Below are 23,211 nucleotides of genomic sequence, written 5' to 3'. Positions count from 1 at the left end.
AGCTTCAACACAGTAGTGGGTAGCAACTTGCTGCAACATGCAACAACTTTTGAAGGAAGGAACAACTACTTTTCATGTGCATTTGTTTAAAACTCACTACTACTACTACTACTCTTTACTCGAGTATATTTCCGAGGCAGTAATGTACCTCATACCACCCGGTGAGGCTGCGTCATGTTCTGACTGTGACCCCAAATGTTTTCTGTCCACGGCTTCATATCTCACCGAGGGGCGTTTCAGAAGTGGAGCACTTTGCCTGACTGATTTTTTACTTCCTCAGATTTTGTTGATTTGTTGTCATCTTTCCTTCCCCTACTAAAAGGAAGCAGGCTGCGACGCCTGATGTTTGTTTTAGTTGAGTTTATTGTTGTTATTACTAATGCTTTGTTGTGTTGTAGCCTACAGACAAGTTTTATCTCTACTTCTTACTTCTCACTTCAAACATCCTCTGACTGGTTGACCTGTTGCCTGGTGCCACCACTTATGAAGTAATATTGATTAACTAGTGATGTGATATACGGTCACGAGTCTGCACAGGATGTTTTATTTAGAAAAATTGCCCACATGCTCTATGGAGTTCCTGTATCTGACTTTGTGCCCATCCGTCTCCTTTATGCAGCTAGGCCATACTGTGTGTTTTAAATAAAAGCATGCAGCTAATCATTTAATCTCCATGATACACAGGCTTATACCTTCTCAAAACACCTAATCATGGAGACTGTCCTACCTGACATCATCAGCAAGCATTGAAGCAGTCCACTGATCTCTGCGACTTTGTCTGTTTGTCTCATTGTTGGCTAAAGTCATCAGGATCTCTTTCTCTGCGCACACCGGCCAAGTGGTGAACCTGTCAATGCTGCTGGACCCTATTTTTGCATCTATTTTGCAGTTTGTGTTCAAGTTTGTATTTAAGGGCTTAACAAATATACATTTTAATATTTTCACAAAACCGCAGCTAATCTATATATAATGCTTGCAGTTGAACGTAAATTGCAACATTGATTAAAAAAATGAGAATATTCAGCACATTGGCTACAGAAGTTGCATCAGTCGGCTGGAACATCATGTAAATGTATCAAAAAGTGCAGTAATTTTTCATTAGAGCTACAAATGCAGTTTCAAATGAACTTTACAGTGGGTACGGAAAGTATTCAGACCCCTTCACTTTTTCCACATTTTGTTATGTTACAGCCTTATTCCAAAATGGATTAAATTCTTTTTTTTCCTCATCAATCTACACACAATACCCCATAATGACAAAGTGAAAAAAGTTTTGTAGAAATTTTTGCAAATGTATTAAAAATAAAAAACTGAAATATCACATGTACATAAGTATTCACACCCTTTATTCAGTACTTTGTTGAGGCACCTTTGGCAGCGATTACAGCCTCAAGTCTTCTTGGGTATGATGCTACAAACTTGGCACACCTGCATTTGGGGTGTTTTTCCCATTCTTCTCTGCAGATCCTCTCAAGCTCTGTCAGGTTAGATGGGGAGCGTCGCTGCACAGCTATTTTCAGGTCTTTCCAGAAACGTTCACTGGGGTTCAAGTCTGGGCTCTGGCTGGGCCACTCAAGGACATTCACAGTCCCGAAGCCACTCCTTCGTTATCTTGGCTGTGTGCTTTGGGTCATTGTCCTGTTGGAAGGTGAACCGTCGCCCCAGTCTGAGATCCTGAGCGCTCTGGAGCAGGTTTTCATCCAGGATGTCTCTGTACTTTGCTGCATTCATCTTTCCCTCTATCCTGACTAGTCTCCCAGTTCCTGCCGCTGAAAAACATCTCCACAGCATGATGCTGCCACCACCATGCTTCACCGTAGGGATGGTATTTGCCAGGTGATGAGCGGTGCCTGGTTTCCTCCAGACGTGACGCTTGGCATTCAGGCCAAATAGTTCTATCTTGGTTTCATCAGACCAGAGAATCTTGTTTCTTATGGTCTGAGAGTCGTTTAGGTGCCTTTTGGCAAACTCCAAGCGGGATGTCATGTGCCTTTTACTGAGGAGAGGCTTCCGTCTGGCCACTCTACCATAAAGGCCTGATTGGTGGAGTGCTGCAGAGATGGATGTCCTTCTGGAAGGTTCTCCTCAGAGTAACGCTGGAGCTCTGTCAGAGTGACCATCGGGTTCTTGGTCACCTCCCTGACCAAGGCCCTTCTCCCCCAATTGCTCAGTTTGGACAGGCGGCCAGCTCTAGGAAGAGTCCTGGTGGTTCTGAACTTCTTCCATTTACGAATGATGGGGCCACTGTGCTCTTCGGGACCTTCAATGCTGCAGAAATGTTTCTGTACCCTTCCCCAGATCTGTGCCTCGATACAATCCTGTCTCACAAGTCTACAGACAATTCCTTTGACTTCATGGCTTGGTTTCTGCTCTGACATGCACTGTCAGCTGTGGGACCTTATATAGACAGGTGTGTGCCTTTCCAAATCAAGTCCAATCAATTGAATTTACCACAGGTGGACTCCAGTCAAGTTGTAGAAACATCTCAAGGACGATCCGTGGAAACAGGATGCACCTGAGCTCAGTTTTGAGTGTCATAGCAAAGGGTGTGAATACTTATGTACATGTGATATTTCAGTTTTTTATTTTTAATACATTTGCAAACATTTCTAAAAAACTTTTTTCTCTTTGTCATTATGGGGTATTGTGTGTAGATTGATGAGGAAAAAAAGAATTTAATCCATTTTGGAATAAGGCTGTAACATAACAAAATGTGGAAAAAGTGAAGGGGTCTGAATACTTTCCGTACCCACTGTATATAAGAGGGTAACTGAACATATGGCAAGCTCAAGTGCCACTGAACGGGCAACTGAAAGATCCGTCAGAATGAAGAACAAAGAGACGTCATACCTCTCCTGCTAGACAAATTTATGAAGGTGTAAGTGCTGATGACATACTGAAGGTTCGAGTGAAAGTGCACAACCATGGAGTTGATGATAATAAAGGGTGACAACTTCCAGTTGAGAAGTACTTTTCAGATAAATCTGAGGCTTTCTATGACTGGCAGAATGGTGTTATTCCTTTATGTTGACAAGGCAGCAACAGTCACTCTGAGCTCCACTTTGCTTCCCTATAATGACTAGGTGGAAAGTAGTTCATCTCTCCAGCTTCCTATGAATACATTATTCAGTGTGTCCCCATCTCAAGACAAAGCTAAGTTGAGTGGCCTTGAAGTAAATAATAACTATTCCATCACTGAAGTTCATAGTGAGGAGTGTGCTCAGAGATGTGCACAAATACATCAAAAGGTTTCTTGTTACATATTACAAGTAGTTGCTCATCAAAATAAATACCAAATACTGGTGTGAGAAAATGTGTTTAATTGAAATACAAAATTTTAGGCATTTGATAGCCCCAATATGACCTAACCCCCTCACATTGAAAAGATTTCCCAAATCATAGATTTATAAAGTAGTATCAGTTCTTTCAGGTAACAGTAAGACAAGGCATTTAGAAAATTCATTTTTCAAGAGCAATGAATGTAAATGTTGTAGATTAAGTACATTTCTAAGATCCACAACTGAACCAGCGACCAACTGAACAAGTGAAAAAGACACAAAAACTGTATCAAGGATCAATAAATACATTTTAATGTAAAATAATGTATATAAGTATTTCAAATACACATTTACAAGCTTTAGGTATTTTGTTACAAATTTAATCATTTTTTTTCTTCCGTCCTGCAGTTTTGAAATTAAATAATTTGACCCTTTTACCCACTCAAAGTGTTTAAAACATTTGCTGTTTCCTGTCTCTTTTATTAGTTTAACATCATTGGAATGATAAAATATATTTACTGTATGAGTTTTGAACTATTGGTTGGATACAACAAACAATATGAAGATGTAACCTTCAACTCCGGGATTCTGCGTATTCTTCACTATTTTCTATCATTTCATGAACTGTTCAATAAATCAATTAATGAAAAAATGCTGTTGCACAAAGCATTTCGTAAGAAATCTCAAAAAAATATTCTTTTTCTTCATTTTGTATGTATTGAAATCAAGAGCGCAAGGGCATGTTCTAATCTAATTCTATCTATTCAGTAAGAGGATTAATAAAACACAAAACCAATCTTAACCTCATTTTACCCTTTTTTTTTACCCCTTAGATACAAACATTTTCTTAAGAACCATGTTGTTTGCTCCAGAGGCAAACTCGCTGATTACATGGACTAAAATTATTCATAATGTCCATATTGAATGAGCTGCCATGGATTATCTTTCAGTATATCCGGATTACTTCACAGAATGTTTGCAAGACCTTAATTTAATTTGTCACAATGTTTAATTCATGAACATTTTCATTTTCATACATCATACGTACACATGCAGTACCTTATTAAATGTATGACTTCGCCCATCTTTGATCTGAATCTTGAAAGAGGCAGCAGAAAGGCAGGTTCATGTGTCCCTATATGACATTATAGTAACTCACAAAGTCAACAGAAAAGGTGTTGATAATGTCTATATATAAAACAGGGGGCACGCATCCAGGATATAACCAGCCGTGAGGACAGTACGGCTGCAGCACTTCAGCCCTTTGCTATTATTTTATGAGTCCCTGGTGGACCTGGAGGGTGCAGAAGGGGAGGAGGGGACAAATTCTGAAAGATCTAATTAAGCAAAGCAAAATGAGAGTGCCGAGATCCCCAGCCCAGAACGAAACACAAATCAGGGGCTGTTGACAGTGGGCTGCGGGGCAATGGGGTTTTGCCTTAAAGGCTGCACTCTAGCCTCCATATAATGATCATTCCTGCTTCTCTGTGGTCCTTGGTTTAACTTTACAGCTCGGGGGTTACAGGTTGTGAATCTCAATCTCTTTATGTAAAACATTATCCTGTGAATTTAGGCATTATTTTGTCTTATTTGCGCTTAGCAGAGCTAATTAATGTTTTTCTCAGTAGCTGGGTGAAGAAAAAGATGACTCAGTTAGGTGTTTTATTTTGCACTTACTTAAATGAGAGATGGGCAAAAACTGTGCCTCAAGAACAAATAACAGTTCCGTGCTCTTAACTCTTAATACTTATGCTTGTATGGTGAGTTGTTAAGAAGGTGTGAATACATTAAGGACTATAGTGTGTCAGGGGTTCTTCCTAATTTAGAGGTTCACACTGTGTAGGATTTAAAGAGAGTTCTTTCTCTGTCTGGCAATTCAGCATTCACATGCTATTACATTTAAATGGAGAATAAATGTCTTCAGGACACCTAGTGCCAAGGCTGTGACTGTCTGGTCTCTCAGGCTCATTTCTGACTGAGAACAGAAAGACCTTGGAGTACAAAGACAACAGGCTTGATTGTGTGAGTACACAGGAAGGTCTCCCAACATTGTTGTGCTAATCACGTTAGCGGGCACAGACTCAAGGCAGGACAGATGCTAGGTAAAGGGCAATGGGGTTATGTTATCCTGATTAGAGGAGGCTTTGGGGGGTTTTGTGAATCTCGTCTGCTACCTCGGCGCCACCTTGCAGAATGAAAACTGCTATTGGTTCTTTCTCCCGCTCTGTCTGTCAGGTTTTTCTTCTGTGTCTCCCTAGAACTAGTGCCTTAGCCCACACTGGCTGTGTCTTTTCTTTTCAATAGTGCACATTTCTTTTCTTGATATCAGCCGCCTACACACATAGCAATGAGTTGCGGGAGAATATTTTTTATATTTCTTTTTGTGGATTCACCCTGCTAAAAGTAGTTAAAAGAGGATTTGTTCCTTTGTGAAATGTTTGAGTCTGTTTAACAAAAATCCCTCAGTGGCTCATACACGAACCTCCACCAGTTATCAGTAAATCCAGTTGATAAAAATAGTGCTATAGACATGTTCACAGTATAAATACTGGTGTAACTCATCTACATTCACTCATCTACATTTACTCTGGCTGCCCAAAATGTGACATAATTGTAAGTGCATATCTTTACATTATGCACAGTATTCAGTTTTTATCACTGCATTGATCATATTTGATTGTATCTGATTTGTAAAGAAAATAACACAGTAAACAAATTGTAAAGTACCACTAATATATATTAGGTAGATGAATATTAAAACACTGTTTGGCTGCTTTCAATTTCCAATTTAAAATGATGCAGCACTACAGGCATTTTATCTACTTACTAACTTTTTAAAATGCACACTTCACTGCCACAACTTGTGCAGGATGTCTGATGCATACATGACAGCTGATGTTGAGGTAACACAGTGATTTAAAATAAAACAAGGATTAAAATAGCCTTTATCTGCTAGATAAAATATAAACAGATTGGCTCAAAAACCAATCACGTCTACTTTTGAAACTTTTAATGCTCATCATTCACAACATGAGTTGTCCTCTGAGGCCTACCTTAGCATACAGAAAATGTATGAAAACGTTAACAGACGCTGCAGTGACCCATTAACTATAAATAACTGATGCGTTTCTTCTGCCCTTTCCAGGATCCTATATGTTGGTGAACTCTTCCCAACATGCTGTGGGTCATCGTGCTCAGCTGCTGCTGCAGACACTGAGTGAAAATGACACACACTGCGTCCAGTTCAGCTACTTCCTGTACAGTCGTGATGGCCACAGTCCGGGGGCCCTGCGGGCGTATGTGCGAGTCAACGGTGGTCCACTCGGCAGTCCAGTGTGGAACACATCGGGCTCTCATGCCAAGCAGTGGCACCAGGTTGAGCTGGCTGTCAGCACCTTCTGGCCTAATGAATACCAGGTATAAACTTGAAGTGTTATGACTTTGATTTCATGATGTGTTAATGAAACCAGATGCTCCACTGGAACTGAGGAGTTGAACAGTCAAGAGATATTTCATTTTCATGAAGATCTGCATTTCCATTGACTGTCTTCTTGTAAATGTTACACAGTAAAGCTCCGGTGATCACCACTCATTTTAGCCCCGAGGTGAATCTGGTGTTAATCACTTGCATTTGCAGTTAAATTAGCATTGATTCCCTTGTGACTGTAGCCAGTGTTAGTGCTCAAGGGCCTTAACAAGGTCTCTTGTGGCCATGCCTGGTAGAGATTCCACCCACTGAGGCCTGTGCACTGTATATTCAGCCAACTATAACAATTAATTTGCATGACATGTCAATGCCTATTGCCTACTTACAGTAGAAAGACATTGACTGGCATCTTCTGGGGGGGGGCTGATGTGCTGTGGTCTCTAGATGGCACAGTCAGGTGAGCACGAGGGATATCCATCTATTAATCCAATTTCTTTTTTCTGCAAACTCTGCGGAGCTGTCAAAAAGCAATTAAGTTGAGTAGTGTGCATTTTATCAAGAACTGTCAATCCCCCCCAACTTAATTAAATTCTGTTCGGCCCTGCAAGATCTGACCTTCACTATGTAAATAATAGTCCTTTATACAAACAGGGGACTGGATGTGACACTGTTCTAACAACATCATGGGATCTGAAAATAAGGTAAACTATCTCAAGTTGACAGGAACAAACAGACGTGCCGTATTCATACAGGAATGAACATAGAGGAAGTTTTGTGGCTGTGGTCCATGCACAAGGACTGTACAAAGTGTTACAAGCTCTATTCTCAATAGAGAAAAATATTATTTAAGCTGAATAGGTATCTGCTACTAAAGTCTTTGTAAGAGATTTTATCACAACAGAATAAACCCCATGAGATGTATCATCTCATTTTCAAGGGGGCCCAAAAATCCACTGCTGCACTGCCAAAGCATCATAGGATTTGTTGTTGCAGGCAAAGCACAATGAGACATTTTGGGATATACGCTTATTTGCTTTCTTGTTGAGGATTAGAGAGAGGATTGATACCACTCTCGTACTTATTTAATCTGTACAAAATGTATAAAAGTAACAAATGCAGTGCAGAGTTTTTCTTACTGGGCATAGTGAAACCCTTGAATCTGGTTGTTGACATGAGGTTGCAAGGCAGCTATATATCTATGGATTAAACAAACTACATATAACATATTAATTAGTGAGATTATTTGATGATTTTGTTTTAACCTTTATTCAGAGCCAGGCCTGCCTTTTTCCCCTGTTTCCAGTGCTTAAGCTAAGGTAAGCTAATCACGTCCGGGCTCTGGCTTCATATCTAGCATACAGACATAAGAGTGATATTGATTTCCTCTTCAAGGTCCTGGCAATAAAGTGATTAAGTATATTTCCCAAAATGTTGAAGTCTCTGTAAAAGGCAAAAAATAGTCTTGTTAATGTTTTAGATTATTTACACTTGTAAATGTATGTTTTAAATTGAGAACAAGAGCCAAAGGAGCTCTCAGTTTTTCACAAATACCTTTGAACTAAACCATCTGTTGGGAAAACCCATTAGGTTACATATGAAAGTGGATCTGAACCACAGAATTTGGCTCTTAAAACAGTAGATTGTATTTTTGGGTGTCATCTCATTAACAACAAATCAGCATACAAGAGGAGTGCAAGCTTTACTAATCAGCGCTACAGTGCCAGTCACACCTACTCTTGAGCTGGCACCTCACATAAACAGGCTAGCAAGGACTCCTGCCAGTAACAGAGTTCATCAGCTCCGTTTTTAAGCAAATAATTTATTTTCGGAGTGAAGCATTACTTTTACAATACCCTTATTAAATGTATTAAATAGCTGTTACTCTTATGCTGAATGTTTAACAATGAGTGAGCTGGAAGTGGCTGAATGTCTTTCTGAGGAGTGCTTCACTGCTGATGGACGCAATGAGAGCTGAATTGTGAGCTCTCTGTTATGAAGCAGACTCCCTAACCACTAACCTGCCCTATCACCACATCAGGACAGATAAGTCAAGAATACAATAATAACAAGTTTTATCCTGCCTTCTTTTTCTCTGTCAAGTACCATTGCATTTGCCTGAGTACATAGTTCTGCTCATCCTCTTCCCCGCTGAATATCTGCGCATTCTTGTCACACAGTAAAAATATCCCAGTAAACAGTGATGGCTCATAGGTGAGTCAGAATTGTGCCGTGGCTTTCAATGAGACGCTCCGGTTAAGAGAAGGAGCTTCATAATGGGCTTATGAGGAGGAGTAGATGACTGAAGACAGGACGAAGAGTACAGGAGAAAGAGATGGGCCTAACACTTAAATTAGTATTGACAGTACAGACTTTTAATAGAACAGCTTAAACTACTAATGGCCTAGCTTTTATCTCGCATGGGAGAAACCACAGTGTTCACATTTATTGGATTAAATTTGGTCACCAGATATCATTAGAGAAAATGTATCCAATTGCATCCTTTAAAGGAACGAAAGCAATGGTTTCCTCTTTGCTGCCTCGCTCATCTCACATTAACTTGAACTCAGCTGAGCTCGTGCTGCCTCTCAGTACAAAGAGAGCAAAACAAACTGCCCCCTCAGAGTCACGTATACTGCAGCTTACAATGCTAATCCCTCAGCGGTCGAAAACCTCATCGCTGTGGAATGACACAGGGTTGCCTTGCATCACGTCACTGGTCTCTCTTACAATGAGAAAATAGAAAGCGGGTAAATGGAGAGGTGTAAGGCCGGATGTTTTCTTTAATAGCATCTTAATGCTAGCCATCTTCTGTTGTTAAGCAGCAACAGTGCAATGAAGACAGAAAGGGAAGCACAAAAAGGTCAACAATTGGACTCTGTTTGGCCTGGTTTGCCTCAACGCAGTTCTCTTAAAATTCACCTGAGACTTAGCTGCAGGTTGTATGCCTTTAAATACTAAAAGGTTTGGGTTATAGTAGCTCCATAGCAAGTCTAATACAATCACTTTGGATTTTAAGTGATAGGCAGGCGGATTTACCCTGTCATTAAACTAGCAAAGCAGTCTTTTGAAGCAGAGGTGGAGAAAAGGTGCGTCTTATCATTGTCTCAGAGTAAAATAAATCCCAGGAGAATACACATCATTTTGGAGACGGTTTTCAAATCCGCAGGTTTTTCCGTCTTATTAGATTTCAGGTCATATTAGAGCTCGCAGTTCCTTGCCTACAGCTCAGGGATCCAAAATGTCAGTGTAGCCTTTTGCCCTGCACACAGATACAGATGTGAGATTATTCTCAAGGTTGCTCATTTCACGATTTTGGGTGTAATGAAATACCTTGTTTACAGCACACACTGTTTATGGCTGGAAAATGTCACTGTGGAATGCAATTAAACACAGTCAAAGCAATTCTCTGATAATCACCAAGGCTAAGAGAATTATTAAGGTGAAAACCAAAAATCTCCCCAATCCTATTTGTTCACCTGCCTGCTGATATAAAAAATGATTTTCCTGATTACTTACAGGTTGAGTACTTTTCAAGATCATGCAGGATTTTGTGCCTTTCTCTCTACCAATGTGTGTCCATGTTGACATTTAGTTCGTTACAAATCAAGAGTGCAGAAATCTTCTGTGATCAGGTTGCCCTTTATATTAGTATCAGGGTTGACAAGAATTACACACACATCACTTTCTCCTATTACAGTTGTGAAATTGGGATTTGGAGTTCAATGAATTTTGGGGTGGAAATCTAAGAGAGAAAGATCACCTTGAGATGTCTCGATTGAAGATGTCGTGTGTGTCTGGTATACATTGCCATATTTCACTCTGCTTCTTATTGGTAGAAGTGTTTGCAATACCTGAAGAATCTTGTTATCAAATATTAAAGATGTTATCCAGCCCTCCAAGACTACCAACTAGAGCCAGAGACATGTCCCCCCCCCCTCTCCCTACCGTCTCTCACTTTCTTCTCTCTACGTCGTCTCCTTCCAAATGTCAGAATCTTTTTCAGATTTGCTTTTCATCTGTCTTACATTACATTTCTTACATGTTGATATTGCGTTTATTATTTATCCCCTCTTTTACTACATCCTGCCTGTTGCAGTTGTTGCTTTAAGGATAGGTTTCAAATCTTTCTTAATACAACACTCACATGTCATGTCAAATGTACATTGAGAGTTAGTTTCCCAATGTAATCGTTGCACTTGTCTGTGTTGATCATGGAATGTCCTACTCCCAGTAAGATTTCACTGTAATAAATAAGGGATAAGATCCACAATCCTTGGTTCATGCAAACATGCATAGTCCAAAGCTAACATGAGGCTTTAGCAGTCAATCACTGGAACTGAGTGGGTATCTTTGGTCCAATAGATGTATGTACTGTGTGTACACTTTTATATAGAATAAGGACTTTAGATTTTATCCTCTGTTGTTTTTTACAGTATTTTGACACTTCACTGCAAGTTTAGACAGGAGGAATAGTTCCAGCAACTAAAAACTCTTTCGATGGACATATGACATGTGACGGTTGTATAAAAGATACAGTTCAACAATTTGGAAAATACGTTTTTTTGCTTTTTCTGCAAGAGTGAGATGAGAAGATTAATTTTAATCTCATGTCTGTGTGTTAAGAACAGTTGGGCCGTGGTTTAGCCGTGGCTTAGACTGGAGGCAAGGGCATTTAGCCACGGTAACAGTCATGCCATCACAGTGATGCTGCCAGGTTTGGTACCATCATGCCGTATTTAGCAACCTAAAAGTGCTGCACAGTAGGCACATTAACTCTCGTTTGCCAAGAAATAGTTCCAGCATGTAACATCCCCAGATATTTCCATGCTAAATATGAAGCTATAACCAGGAAATAATTACTTACCATAATCAATGGAAATGGGGCAACAGGTAGCCTTTCTGTGTCCAAACATAACAACACACTATAATTAACCAACACACTATATGTTTGGTAGCAGTTTTCTCAGTCTAGGGAAGAATGCGAATAAACTTATTCCCCAAAATGTTGGATTTTTTAAAGGCAACCTTTAAGTCCTTGCCAGAAAAAGAAACACTGTACATATACAGATTTGATTGTCACATTCTTTAGCGTGACCTTTTAAACCAGGCTGGCTTACTTCATAACTTTTCACATGACACCATCCTGTTTGCAGACTCAATTCTTTTAAAAAAGGACCAAGTTAGAAAATGGGAGGAACATCAAAGAATTGTACATGAGAATCCCCATGTCCCAGCTTTGTCTGATAATATCTCCTATTTTCCTCAATGCGGCTGCCTGAGAGTCCTGCAAGCTAAGCCTATGGCTATAGAAAAGGGTTTTTGAAATATTGTAGAGAGCAAATTGAGATTCTTACACCGTATTTCAGGCACAGACTGTTATCCTTTGGCATTTTCCACTGAGCAGATTTACTTCAGCACGTGACCTTTTGTCTGTGAATATTTAAGGAGTTATTTATCTATGACTGTGTCTAATGGCGAGTGAAAGCCCTACGTGTCTGATGGTGTCTCCTGACTGGAGTGGAAAATGTAGAAGCAGGTTTATAGAGCCATATAAATCGTCTCTTGATTTGTATACATTACAATTGCGCCTAAAAGCCAATATTACAGGGTAATGTAATATGTTCTCCTAATGTGCATTTTATATCAGTCATAAATCACAGTGTGCCATTCTTTAATTTATTTCTTCAGAGGATGATTCCTGCATTTTTATCTTTTGGAAGTAAAGCAGCCATTCATTAGAATAAAGTTCTGGCATATGGGAAGTTTCATTGGGAAAGTGGCTTTCAATAAAAATCTGGGAGGTTGTTTATTGAAACAAATGCTCCGAATGTCTCTATCTTAATAACCTCCTATCCTAATGGCTAAGAAGACTGAGGATTAACCAGTAATCAATCTCTTATTGAGTGCTTTAGCTCAGCAGAGAGTAATAACACCTTCAATTAGACTTTCAAGAGATTTTTCCTCTTCCTTGTATACCATTAAGCCTAATCAGTGTTTCTGGCTAATTTTAATGTTAGCTTAATGACGTGGCAGTGTGTGCTTATACAGCTAATTCAGGCAAACACAGTGAATGATTTTGTACTTTCATCATTGCTGTAAATATTCTGTGTTGATGCAGGTGCACAGTAGGAGGAAAGAAATGAAGGTGGAAGGAGAAAAAGACAGCAAAAGAAATAAAGAAAGACAATGGAAGATTGAAAGATAGAAAGAGTGAAATGAGAGAAGGGGATTCTGCACAGGCTTTAAAGAAAATAGACTGCCTGAAATAGGGGAAAAAGTGGAAATGATGAACACAGGAAATGTTTGGCTAATATCCCTTTTTATAAGCAGTGGCATCTTCCAGCTCTGTTTCCTGCAGAGTCTGGAACAAACAGGAAAATTGACTCTGGCAGAAGGAGATTAGCTTCAGCGTTCTTGAAGTCGGCGGAGAGCAGCCAGCTATAGGCAGAGGAGGGTCACACTCCAGTACTGAGATCCAACAGCCAGGACCTTTCCTCCTACTTTCCTGTTGACCTTCCTCTTCACTCAACCTCTTCTTTTTGTCAGCTTGTAGCTTCCCCTCTCCTCTCTCTGCTCACCTCGCTTGCTGTGTCTCATTCTGCCAGGAGTTTTTTTAGCTGACCCCAATCTCCTCACATCCCATCGTTATGTGTCTGTAGGTGCCTTCAGGGGTCGGGCATGTCCAGGGTTGTTGTCACACCAATTGGTGCTGTAATCTCATGTCTTCCTTTCCAAGTCCAGTGAAGTGGACTATTTCTTTCCTGCTGGAAGGCTGGAATTTTGGCCAAAGGTCCTGGAGATTTTGTTATGACTCTTAAATTAGTGGATAGTGGTGGTGAAGATAATCTGGGTGTACTGGTAGTCTGGGTATGGAACCATAATACACAGAATGATTTTTCATCAATGTTTATTAAAACAGTTTGATGCCAAAAGTTGGCAAAATTCCTCAGTGAGGTTTTGTGAAATTGCATTTATGGGCTTTGATACCCTTGTGTCATACTGTTGCTGTACAACACAGAAAATCATTGCTCAGAAGGTATTATAACTTGTCTTGATGAAATTTATTTATGACTTACATTTGAGAAGTGTGGTTTATTTCGTTAAAAAGAAAAATGGTTTTGTAGAAAATCATTTTTGATATTTGAATAGTCTGAAATATATTTAAAAATAAATAAATCCATGGTGGTATGCCATGAGATGTGGTTAAAATATTCGAAACAGCATTTTGAGAAAAAATCCTTACACAAGGTCATATTTATATCTTTTTCCAGGGCTTTCAACCACCACATGAAAGATAATTAAAAAAAAACTCCATTCGCTGAGGTAGACCATGCAATGCAGTAGAAATCTCTGGAATTAGCTAATTAGTTGATGTTGAGATACGTTCATAGAAAACAGCGTCATTTTTGAAACTCTGGTATCACATTGGCCTCGGTGTAGAAAAACAAACAATCACTGGTGGAGCTACTGTAACCTGTCAGTTATCTGACTTTGAGAAGAATGAGCTCTAGTCTTGCATGACCTATTCCTGCGTGTAAACACAGACATCAGACACACACATTTAAAGTAGCTTGGAGGATATAGGATAGTGTGAGTGACTGTGACTGTGTGAGTGTATTGCGACCTCCGTAAAAATCAAGACCCAGCGATAGGAACCATGTTGTAATCATTTGGTCAGAGGATTATGAGAAACAATAACTCAAAGCTGGCCTTCGATCAAATGCGTGGACGTGTGGACTGTCCTTGGTGCTGCAAAAACAAACATCACCCCTGTGGCTCATAACTCTCTCGCTATTACTGAGGATGGTGATTTGATATTGATTAGGTTTCATGAGAGCCCACAGCTCATCCAGCTTATTGTTCCATAGGATGGTATGAAGCTTTGTCCTCCCTTGAGTCTCATGGCCCTGTGCAAGCTGTATTATCTGCTGTTATGGCTTCACAGCAGCCTGCGCGCTGAATGTAGAATGGGGCTCATGACTCTGGCACCACATTGTGTGCTTCCTGATAAAGCTATTATTTCTCTTGGCCCTGCGGACTGAGGCAGAACTTATCCATCTCTCTATTTTTATGCTTCTGTCTTTCTCTTATTTCTCTCATTGTCTCGCCTTTTTGTTTTGGGTCAGCAGATGTGCAACGATGTGGTGATGGTGCTGTTTGTAATTAATGCTTCTGTCACTGAAAGGGGACAAGAGCAGCAGAATAAACACAGCACTCAGTGCTGCTCTCACACTTAAGCTTTGAGAGCATTAGGTTAGCCACAAGTGTATGCTGTAGCTGCACTGTTTATGAATTTAATATGTTCGTCATGTATTCATGTTCACTTCACTTTTGCAGGTACTGATTGAGGCAACAGTTTCCAGGGAGCGACGAGGCTACATTGCCATAGATGACATCATGGTGCTCAACTATCCCTGCTGTAAGTGCCACTTCTGACAATGAATTGCAATTACAGAGCATGCTGGAGGAAAATGGGTTTAGTGGCTTGGAGAGTGTGGGGAGGAGGAATGGTAAATAGGATGAGAAGAAGAGTAATGACTGATCGACCTTTTATATTAGTACTGCAAGTTGTCCTGAGGCATCCTGCATCAACAGCCGTGCTATTAAAACACTGGGACACCCAAATGCCAACACTCCCTTCCACCTGAGAACACACCTGCCGTTATGCCTCTGGCCTTGTTTGACAGCAAAATGTGTTTGTTAATCAGTGATCAGTGTTAATCAGAGGGGTTTTTCCCATGAAGCACTGCATTTCAAAGCTTCATGAAAATGCCTTCTGTTCAAGGTGTGCTTTCTTTGTAACTATTGGCTTCCTGCAGTGTAGGGCTTTTTGTGTCAGTGCTGGAAAAGTGAGGTTGGCAGTTCAGCGTGTAGTCAACCCCTGAGGACCTTGTGTAAAACATATTCACTAAGCCCCCTGAGCTTCTTACCTGGACAAAGTCTCTCAGTGTCACTTGCACACTGCCTGTGCAGCCCAGAAGGGCTCATAACACATTTAACACCTAGGGTCCACACTACTTTAGCTGACTTATATAACCGCCAAAAGCTTGAAGGATTTCTTTCTCTCACGTTAGCTCCCTAACCTTAATATTGATATATTCCCTATTGCTTGCATGGCATTGTTTGGAGATAGGCTTTTCAGGCATATTATGTTACAGAATATCAGTGATTTTATGAAAAAAGCACCGTCTGTGAGATTGGTTCGTACCCCTACTGTATGCATACCACCCAGTCAGCCACCCTGTTTCTCCCTGAGACAGCAGATGGCATCTTCTGAATGCTCCCTCTGTGGCCATTAAATAATTAAGACTCTCATCAAGACCTGAGCATGCCTTATGATGTGGCACAGGGCCAGCCTGCATTCCTTGGCAGCGAATGGTGCAAGAAGAGGAGTGAAAAACCAAAGGAAAGTGTGACATAGTAACAAATGATATAAAATAAAAACTCAACAAGTCTCTTTTTGGGAATTCTGGATATAGCATGGTTGACATTTCTGTTTTATTCTCCCGAGTCTAAGGCTTTGACTCTGAAACCAGCGTTGCACTCCAGTGAAACATTTATCATGCTAAATAGTCCTGAGGATAAGTTCTGACACATTTAGCTGTATAACACCTCACCTCTTGCTAACTGCATAACCAGTTTCTTTCCATTCACGCTCATTTCACTGTTTGTTTATGTTTGACTCTCAGGCGTGAATTATGAATTAACGTTAGGAGGGAGAGTAACTCAAAGGAAGCATGGCCACCTGTGTGGTACAAGATGCAAGCACTCTCCCTTTACTATTTACTGTACACAAACAAGATCAACAAATTTTCATCTCCCCCCTCTGCTAGATAGCAACACAGTGTTTTGCAAAACCAAGCAGGAGATGCGTGAGAGTCAAGCATTTGCTTCTCGGTGATGTTTCAGCCTCGTTGTTGCTCTGCCATCTTTAAGTGCCAATCATCCAGAGTGACATGGCAACATGTCCTAACCCATTTCTCAGAGATGGCAAGCGGTGCTGCTAACGTTTACCCGGTGATTTGGCTCTGCAGGGGTCCGGTTCTCGCTGCTTTATTGTTAATCTTGGAGTTGGGTGAGAGGGCTACTCCCACACACTGACTCATTGGCTGCTCCACATAGCATGCTGGGACATTTATTTGTCCAAATTTGGAGGACTGATACTTACTCTGTGACTTTTCTTCCACACATTCAACACATTCCACACATTCACTCCCACATTGTGCTCATCCATAGGCTGCCTCTAATCTGTGTGTTAGCAAGTTTTATGGTAATAGACACTGGGTGACCTTTCAACACATACAAAACATTTGCAGTTTTTGTCTCATTAAAAACTCTATATTTTGACACTTTAGTTATTAATTTTTATTCCAACGTTGTTGAATTTTATTTTGATGTTATGATGAACATACAGCACACATCCACACAAAATTCAGATGTGCCATGGAGAATCTGGAAGTTGAAATTGATTATATTGCTTATCCTTAGTGGTTGTTAGGAGGGGGGGTAATAACAGTGCTAACTACTGCACCACAGTGCAGCCAGAAGTTGAAATTAAATATGTGAAAACTTCTATCCTCCTATATCAATGTAAAAAAAAAAAAATCTCAAATAATAAAACGAAAGAGAAACGTTCCTCTTTTTTCTTTTTCCTTTTTCCTGTTTGCTTGCTTTTGTCTTGTTCCTGCAGCTGCAAGTTCACGGTTGCAAACTGATATAAAAAACAAATAGGTGATAAGTTGAAAAAAGATAAAAGAATTTTGATATTAATATGCATTCATGCAATCCAAGCACAAATGAAGCACAGTGAAATGAAAACAAAATGGGTACAGAAAGTCAATACTCAACTTTAGTGCTGCTTCAAACTTTCAACTGAGAAAATCTGTTACTGCTTTAGGCTTTTGGTGAATGCTAGCTCTATCGAATTAATTATGAACAAACACTGGACAAAACTAGTTGTTCTCTCAGACAGAAATGCCTGGAATTCTTCTTAATGTATTTGAATAAAAAAACCTTGATAATGAAAATAATATGCCTTGTGCAGCTGGCTGACATTGTGAATGGCTGAAAGGTAATGGAGTCTTTTGATCTCACTGTGTTTCTCTCTCTGTCTCTTCAGATAAAGCACCGCACTTCTCCAGGCTAGGAGATGAGGAGGTCAATGCTGGGCAAAATGCTTCTTTCCAGTGTGTTGCTGCTGGAAGGGCATCAGAGGCTGAGATGTTCCTGCTGGAGGTCTGTGGAGTTTGTAGCTAAAAGCACATGTGTGTCTGTCTTAATTGTTTTGTATTTTTACCTCCAAAACAGCCAGCAGTACAAAGGGGACAGTGGTTTTGGTACTTTTCACATTTCACTGTGTCAGCCATATTTTAGAGGTACTTTAAGTCGTGGACAGATTATAAGACAATGAGCCCCTGGGCACAGCCCTCCACCCCTCCTAAAAAGGAGCAAAACGAAATAAAACGAGATACAAAATATACAAACTTTTTTTTAAAATCATTTTGTGTCTCTTTGTTGTTGCATTAGTCACATAATCACATAAAGATCGTAAAGAGAATTCTAATGTTGTGAATGCAATGAAGGCCTTGCCGTCTCCCCACTTCACTGCCTTTGAAAAGTTACATTGCTTATAGGATCATAGAGTTCTCTGCTTTCTTCACCGCCTCCTGTTTTTATTCAGATCATGTACCGTACTTTAGATATCTGCTCTTTTCATCTAGAATGGCTTGCTCTGTGAAGGTCAGACGGGCCATACAGTGCTTACCTCTATTGGGAATAACTCTGTGGTCTTAAAATCCTCCTCTTTATGTAGCTCTGATTAAAAGAACAAACGTCATTGTGCTGTAGGTCTCCATTTTTTTCATCTCATGCCGCAGTTACTGTGCAGCCACATATTCACTGCCTTTGCCAACGTCTTACCACCCACTACAGCCGGTGTTAATCATGGTTGACCTCAGGCAAACGCACTGTATTGTTGACACTGGGAAATGTGTGATTTATGTAATTGAAGCATCCTCCTTCCCACCTCTCTGAACACTTTATCAAACCACCCATTTGGTCACAACACAAGGATCAAAAGAAATGCTTTGGGTAATTAGCTGGCATATCCATACAGGCGCCTGCTGTAATGAGATCGCCAGGCCACTGGAATGCTCCTTCCCTGCCTCTCCTCTATCTTTTGCTGTCCGTCTTTCTGACTGCTTCACACACGTCTGTCTGAACTATTTTCTTAATATGAACTCATATCACTTTCGTTTTCTGTTGTTGTGCCCTTTTGTGTTCATTGTGTCTGCTGTACCAGCTGCAGCGCAGTCTTGGCTGCACACGCCTGCCAGATTAACAGATCGTTTTGTCGTTTCCTCGCCAATTAACTACAGCCAGATTGTTTGCGTAACATGAAGTGATCTCACGCTTATTTGATTTTTCCTGATTTCCTCTACCTCCTTTCTGTAATCGACGGCCTGGGTAGTGAAAAGAAGATATAGAAGATACAGTGCGGATGCAGGAATGCTTGACTGAACATTTTTTTCTGTCCTTGTGGTCACAAGATTTGTTGCCTGCTTAACCCTAATCAGCGGGTGTGTGTTTATGTGTTTGTTTGCGAAAGCTCAGCCCAACCTTTGTGTGGTCTGTGGGTTTTTGAAGGCCCAAATCAGAAGTAAAACAGAAGCTGAGATGGCGTAGCACAACCGAAATTTCTCCTTGTTAATCCCAGCATGCACGGCTGCTTTGGATTCTGTTTAAACTGGTAGATCAAAAGGATGAGTATCAGGATTCATGTCCACCATTTCACACAAAGAGAATGGCCTGAAAACATGAGAAAAGATGTCAGATTCAATGTGTTCCGTTGAGACTACGTGGTCTTGACAGATGCTAGTGGTTTTAATGGTGTGGAACAATGTGAGAAAAGCCTCACACAGTGCAGCAGCAAGGTGCATCATATAACATTCATTTGAATCACACTGTCCCTATTTTTTCGTCTTTTTTTCGATCACTATTTCTCTGTTTCTCACTGTTGTGCCCCAACTCACTTTTGTTTATGTTCTGTTTCTGTTTTGACAGCCTTAGTTTTATACCAAACACAAAATCTACATGCTGCTATTCATCCGTTATCCTATTTACTAAACTGATTAAGCCTTAATGCATTAAAGCCCATCTGCCTCCCAATTCTACGTGCTGAGCAGTTAAATGTTTTGTTCAATAACATTGCACACCGAGGACAACTGAGGTTGTAGATGCGCTCCATTAAGGGAAGACGCTCATGACATGTATTACCTCGATAATTACTATTATTTTAACAAGATTTCATTTGTTTTTATTAAAGCATGTATGATTGTCATATTGCGTGATTAAATCAGAGAAATGGTCCTGCTATTCTAATTAAATTGCACACAACTGGACAATCCTCCTTTTTAATAGCACAGCTCTAATAAGAACTGACCCAGATAGCAATAATTTAAGTGTGTTTTGTTACAGTATTAGCTTAGTGTCCCAAGAGTTCACTGGGAGATAACTATATACAAAAGCTACAGAAGGTAAAAGGTATTTTTGTGTGTGTTTACAAGGGAGGTCGTATGGCTAAGCTGATGGATGTGAGTGGACCTGCATGTTTTTGATAAACGATACATCTATATATACAAAATTACTACTTTAAATAGTATTCAATAAATTAAATATAGGCACAGTAAAGTGGGGAAGAAGATTTCTCAACTGACTATATACATAACATAAAACACAATTACTCAGTTACACATCCACTGCTCAGCTACATCCATATCATACAAGCGTGTAAAAAATTTCCCCAGAAAGTTTTATGAAGCAGGCTCAAAATCTTGATTCTTATCATGTCTTTTAATAACCGAGAAACTGTTTGAGCTAATGATTGTAGTAATTCTTTAAAAGAGGGCTGCAAAGAGGGCTTCCCTACCTCAAAGGGGCACTCCACTAACTTTATGCGTAGTTAAGTTTAGTTTACTAGACATGTTGAGTGATACTCCGTCTGTGAAAAGTCTGTGGCTGAGGAGGTCTGCATTACAATCTGGGGCCATGGAGTTTGAAAGATGTGGACATTGTCCAGGCAGGGTGGGTCTAATGAAGAGACAGTATGGAGTATAGTGTAGAAGTTTGGAAGCTTGACTTATACTAGGTACTACGGTGACAGATATCTTGGCCACTGCTGCTCAGACTGCAACCACCCTTTTTCTGTAACTCTTTGTGGGTATAAGTAGCATATTTGTGATGATACACTGTATGAGATGACATGTGCCTGTGTGTGTGTTTGTGTGTGTGAGAGAAGAGGGACATGTTGACCTGTCCTGTTTTCTCTGACCCTGTCCTCTCCTGCTTTCCAGAGACACAATGGGGACATTTTAACAACCGCGTCTGTCAAGCACTTGAGTCACCGGCGCTTTGTGGTATCCTTCCAGCTAGACAGCGTCCAGCGAGCAGATCAAGACCTTTACCGCTGCGTCACTCAGTCCCCCAGAGGCTCTGGGGTCTCAAACTTTGCTGAACTTGTCGTCAAAGGTAAACACTCTCTTTTCTTTCCCCGTCATTGTGCTCTTTCTGTGTCTCTGCCTCTTCTGTTTCTTTCATACCAACCAACAGTTGCCCTGCTTTTTTTTTTTCTGACAACATGATTTTCTGCTCTCCTTGGTCACAGTAGATTACTGCGTGCAATTCAAATGAAAATTTAAAATGAAATTGATGATATTATTATATTTTTACAAAACCCAGATCTAACATTATTTAAGCTTATCTCTACTCTGGAAACGTATGGCTACATGTCGGGTTATAAACTTAATATCATGAAAACACAGGTTCTCCCGATAAATTATTCCCCAAATAACATGGTTAAACAGAAATACAATATCAATTGGGATTTAAAATCAATAAAGTATTTGGGAGTGCTGATCACCCACAACTTAAGTAAAACATATGAGTTAAACTACAACACGATAAACAATAAGATCCAGAGGGACATGGATAATTGGTCAAAACTGACTTTAGACTTCAGATCTAGGATGGAAGCGGTGAAAATAAATATGCTACCTAGACACCTACATCTTTCTATCATTACCAGTTTAAATCCCAGAGTCTCAGTTCAATGCATGGGACAAACAGATCTCTAGATTTATTTGGGCTGGAGCAAGACCACGGATTAAATTAAGATCCCTCCAACTGACTAAAGAGAATGGAGGTCTAGCAGTACCTAATTTAAAAGAATATTTTTATTTGGCACAAGTGAGATACGTAGTCTACTGGTGCTCCTCGGAATATCAGGCAAATTGGAAACGAATTGAAGAAGAGATAGGCAAGTACAAACCACAGGCGAGACTAGTTATTAAAGAAAATGAGGACCAAAAGTGCAATAACCCCATAACAGAAGAAACTTTAAAAATATGGCGAGAGATTGTACGGAAATATAAGCTTGAAAAGGACATCAGACTTTTGATGTGGCCTTCTCAATGCCCGAGTTTTCAACCGGCGGCTCTTGATGATACATTTACAAGGTGGAATGAAAGGGGAATGACAACTCTTTGTATGCTCATTGAAGGCCAATCTTTTAAATCATTTGAAACAATTAAAAAATAATTTAAATTAGAAAACAGGGATTTATTCCGATATCTACAATTGAGAGATTTGTTTCATAAAGAAATAAAAAATGAATTATCAGCGGAGATAAAGGAGGTTGTAGCAGTCCTGATAGGAGCATACAAACAAACTCCCTCAAAGATTGTCACAAAGTTATATAAAGGTCTCCAGAAAAGTAATGGCCGTGGAAGTGAGTGAGACTCTGCGGAAAATCCTGCATTATATTATCCAAAAAGACCCCAAAATCATGTATTTGGGAGCCATAGCTGAGAAAGTAATGGAACAAGGGGATGTTTATTTATTCAAGGTCTTGATTATTGCATGTAAGAAGGTCATCACAAGGAGTTGGATGAAAACTGATCGCCCACTACTTGGACATTGGTTGGACATTATTGACGAAATCTATACCATGGAAAGACTAACTTATCACTTGAGGCTGAAAATGTCTACCTTTCATCAAAGATGGAGAAAATGGACAACGTTTAGGGAGCTTGAAGCTGAATAAATAGACTGCGTGGACCTTTTTGATAACCACTTGCATAATAAGGAATAAGAACTGCCCCTCATGTTTTCCCTTTTGTTTCGTTTTTTTTCTTTATTTCTATCCTTGGAAAAAAAAGGAGAAAAAACAGTTGTAAAAAATAATGTCTTGAACTTTGCTGTTCTGAAAAATACAGTTTAAAAAAAAAAAAATGAAATTGATCATAATAAGCAGCGATAGCCATTAGTGTGAACACATTTCAGATTACCCATAGGACATCATTTGTGCATGATGGTAGAGATCATAGAAACCTGTGTCAAATTGTTTTCCATAAAACTCCTTAATCAAATTGCATGGTGCTTGACACACATGAAGGCTCATTGGATGGCAAACAGAATCTGCCTGACGTGTTGTTTTCTGAGCTGAAGTTG

At 39.9% G+C, this 23,211-nt stretch overlaps 1 protein-coding gene across 1 annotated transcript in view; it reads left to right on the top strand.

Moving 5' to 3' along the window:
• The window catches only part of ptprub (protein tyrosine phosphatase receptor type Ub), a 151,638-nt gene that overhangs the window by 73,852 nt on the left and 54,575 nt on the right, over positions 1 to 23,211 (top strand). The window contains exons 3-6 of the mRNA XM_070834600.1: positions 6,424 to 6,695; positions 15,043 to 15,124; positions 17,825 to 17,940; positions 21,057 to 21,231. Coding sequence (XP_070690701.1) covers positions 6,424 to 6,695; positions 15,043 to 15,124; positions 17,825 to 17,940; positions 21,057 to 21,231 — 645 coding nt within the window. The remainder of the gene's footprint in view (positions 1 to 6,423; positions 6,696 to 15,042; positions 15,125 to 17,824; positions 17,941 to 21,056; positions 21,232 to 23,211) is intronic.

The sequence above is a fragment of the Pempheris klunzingeri genome, chromosome 8 (assembly GCF_042242105.1).
Source record: "Pempheris klunzingeri isolate RE-2024b chromosome 8, fPemKlu1.hap1, whole genome shotgun sequence".
Lineage (NCBI taxonomy): Eukaryota > Metazoa > Chordata > Actinopteri > Acropomatiformes > Pempheridae > Pempheris > Pempheris klunzingeri.
This window is presented reverse-complemented; position numbering and strand designations above follow the sequence as displayed.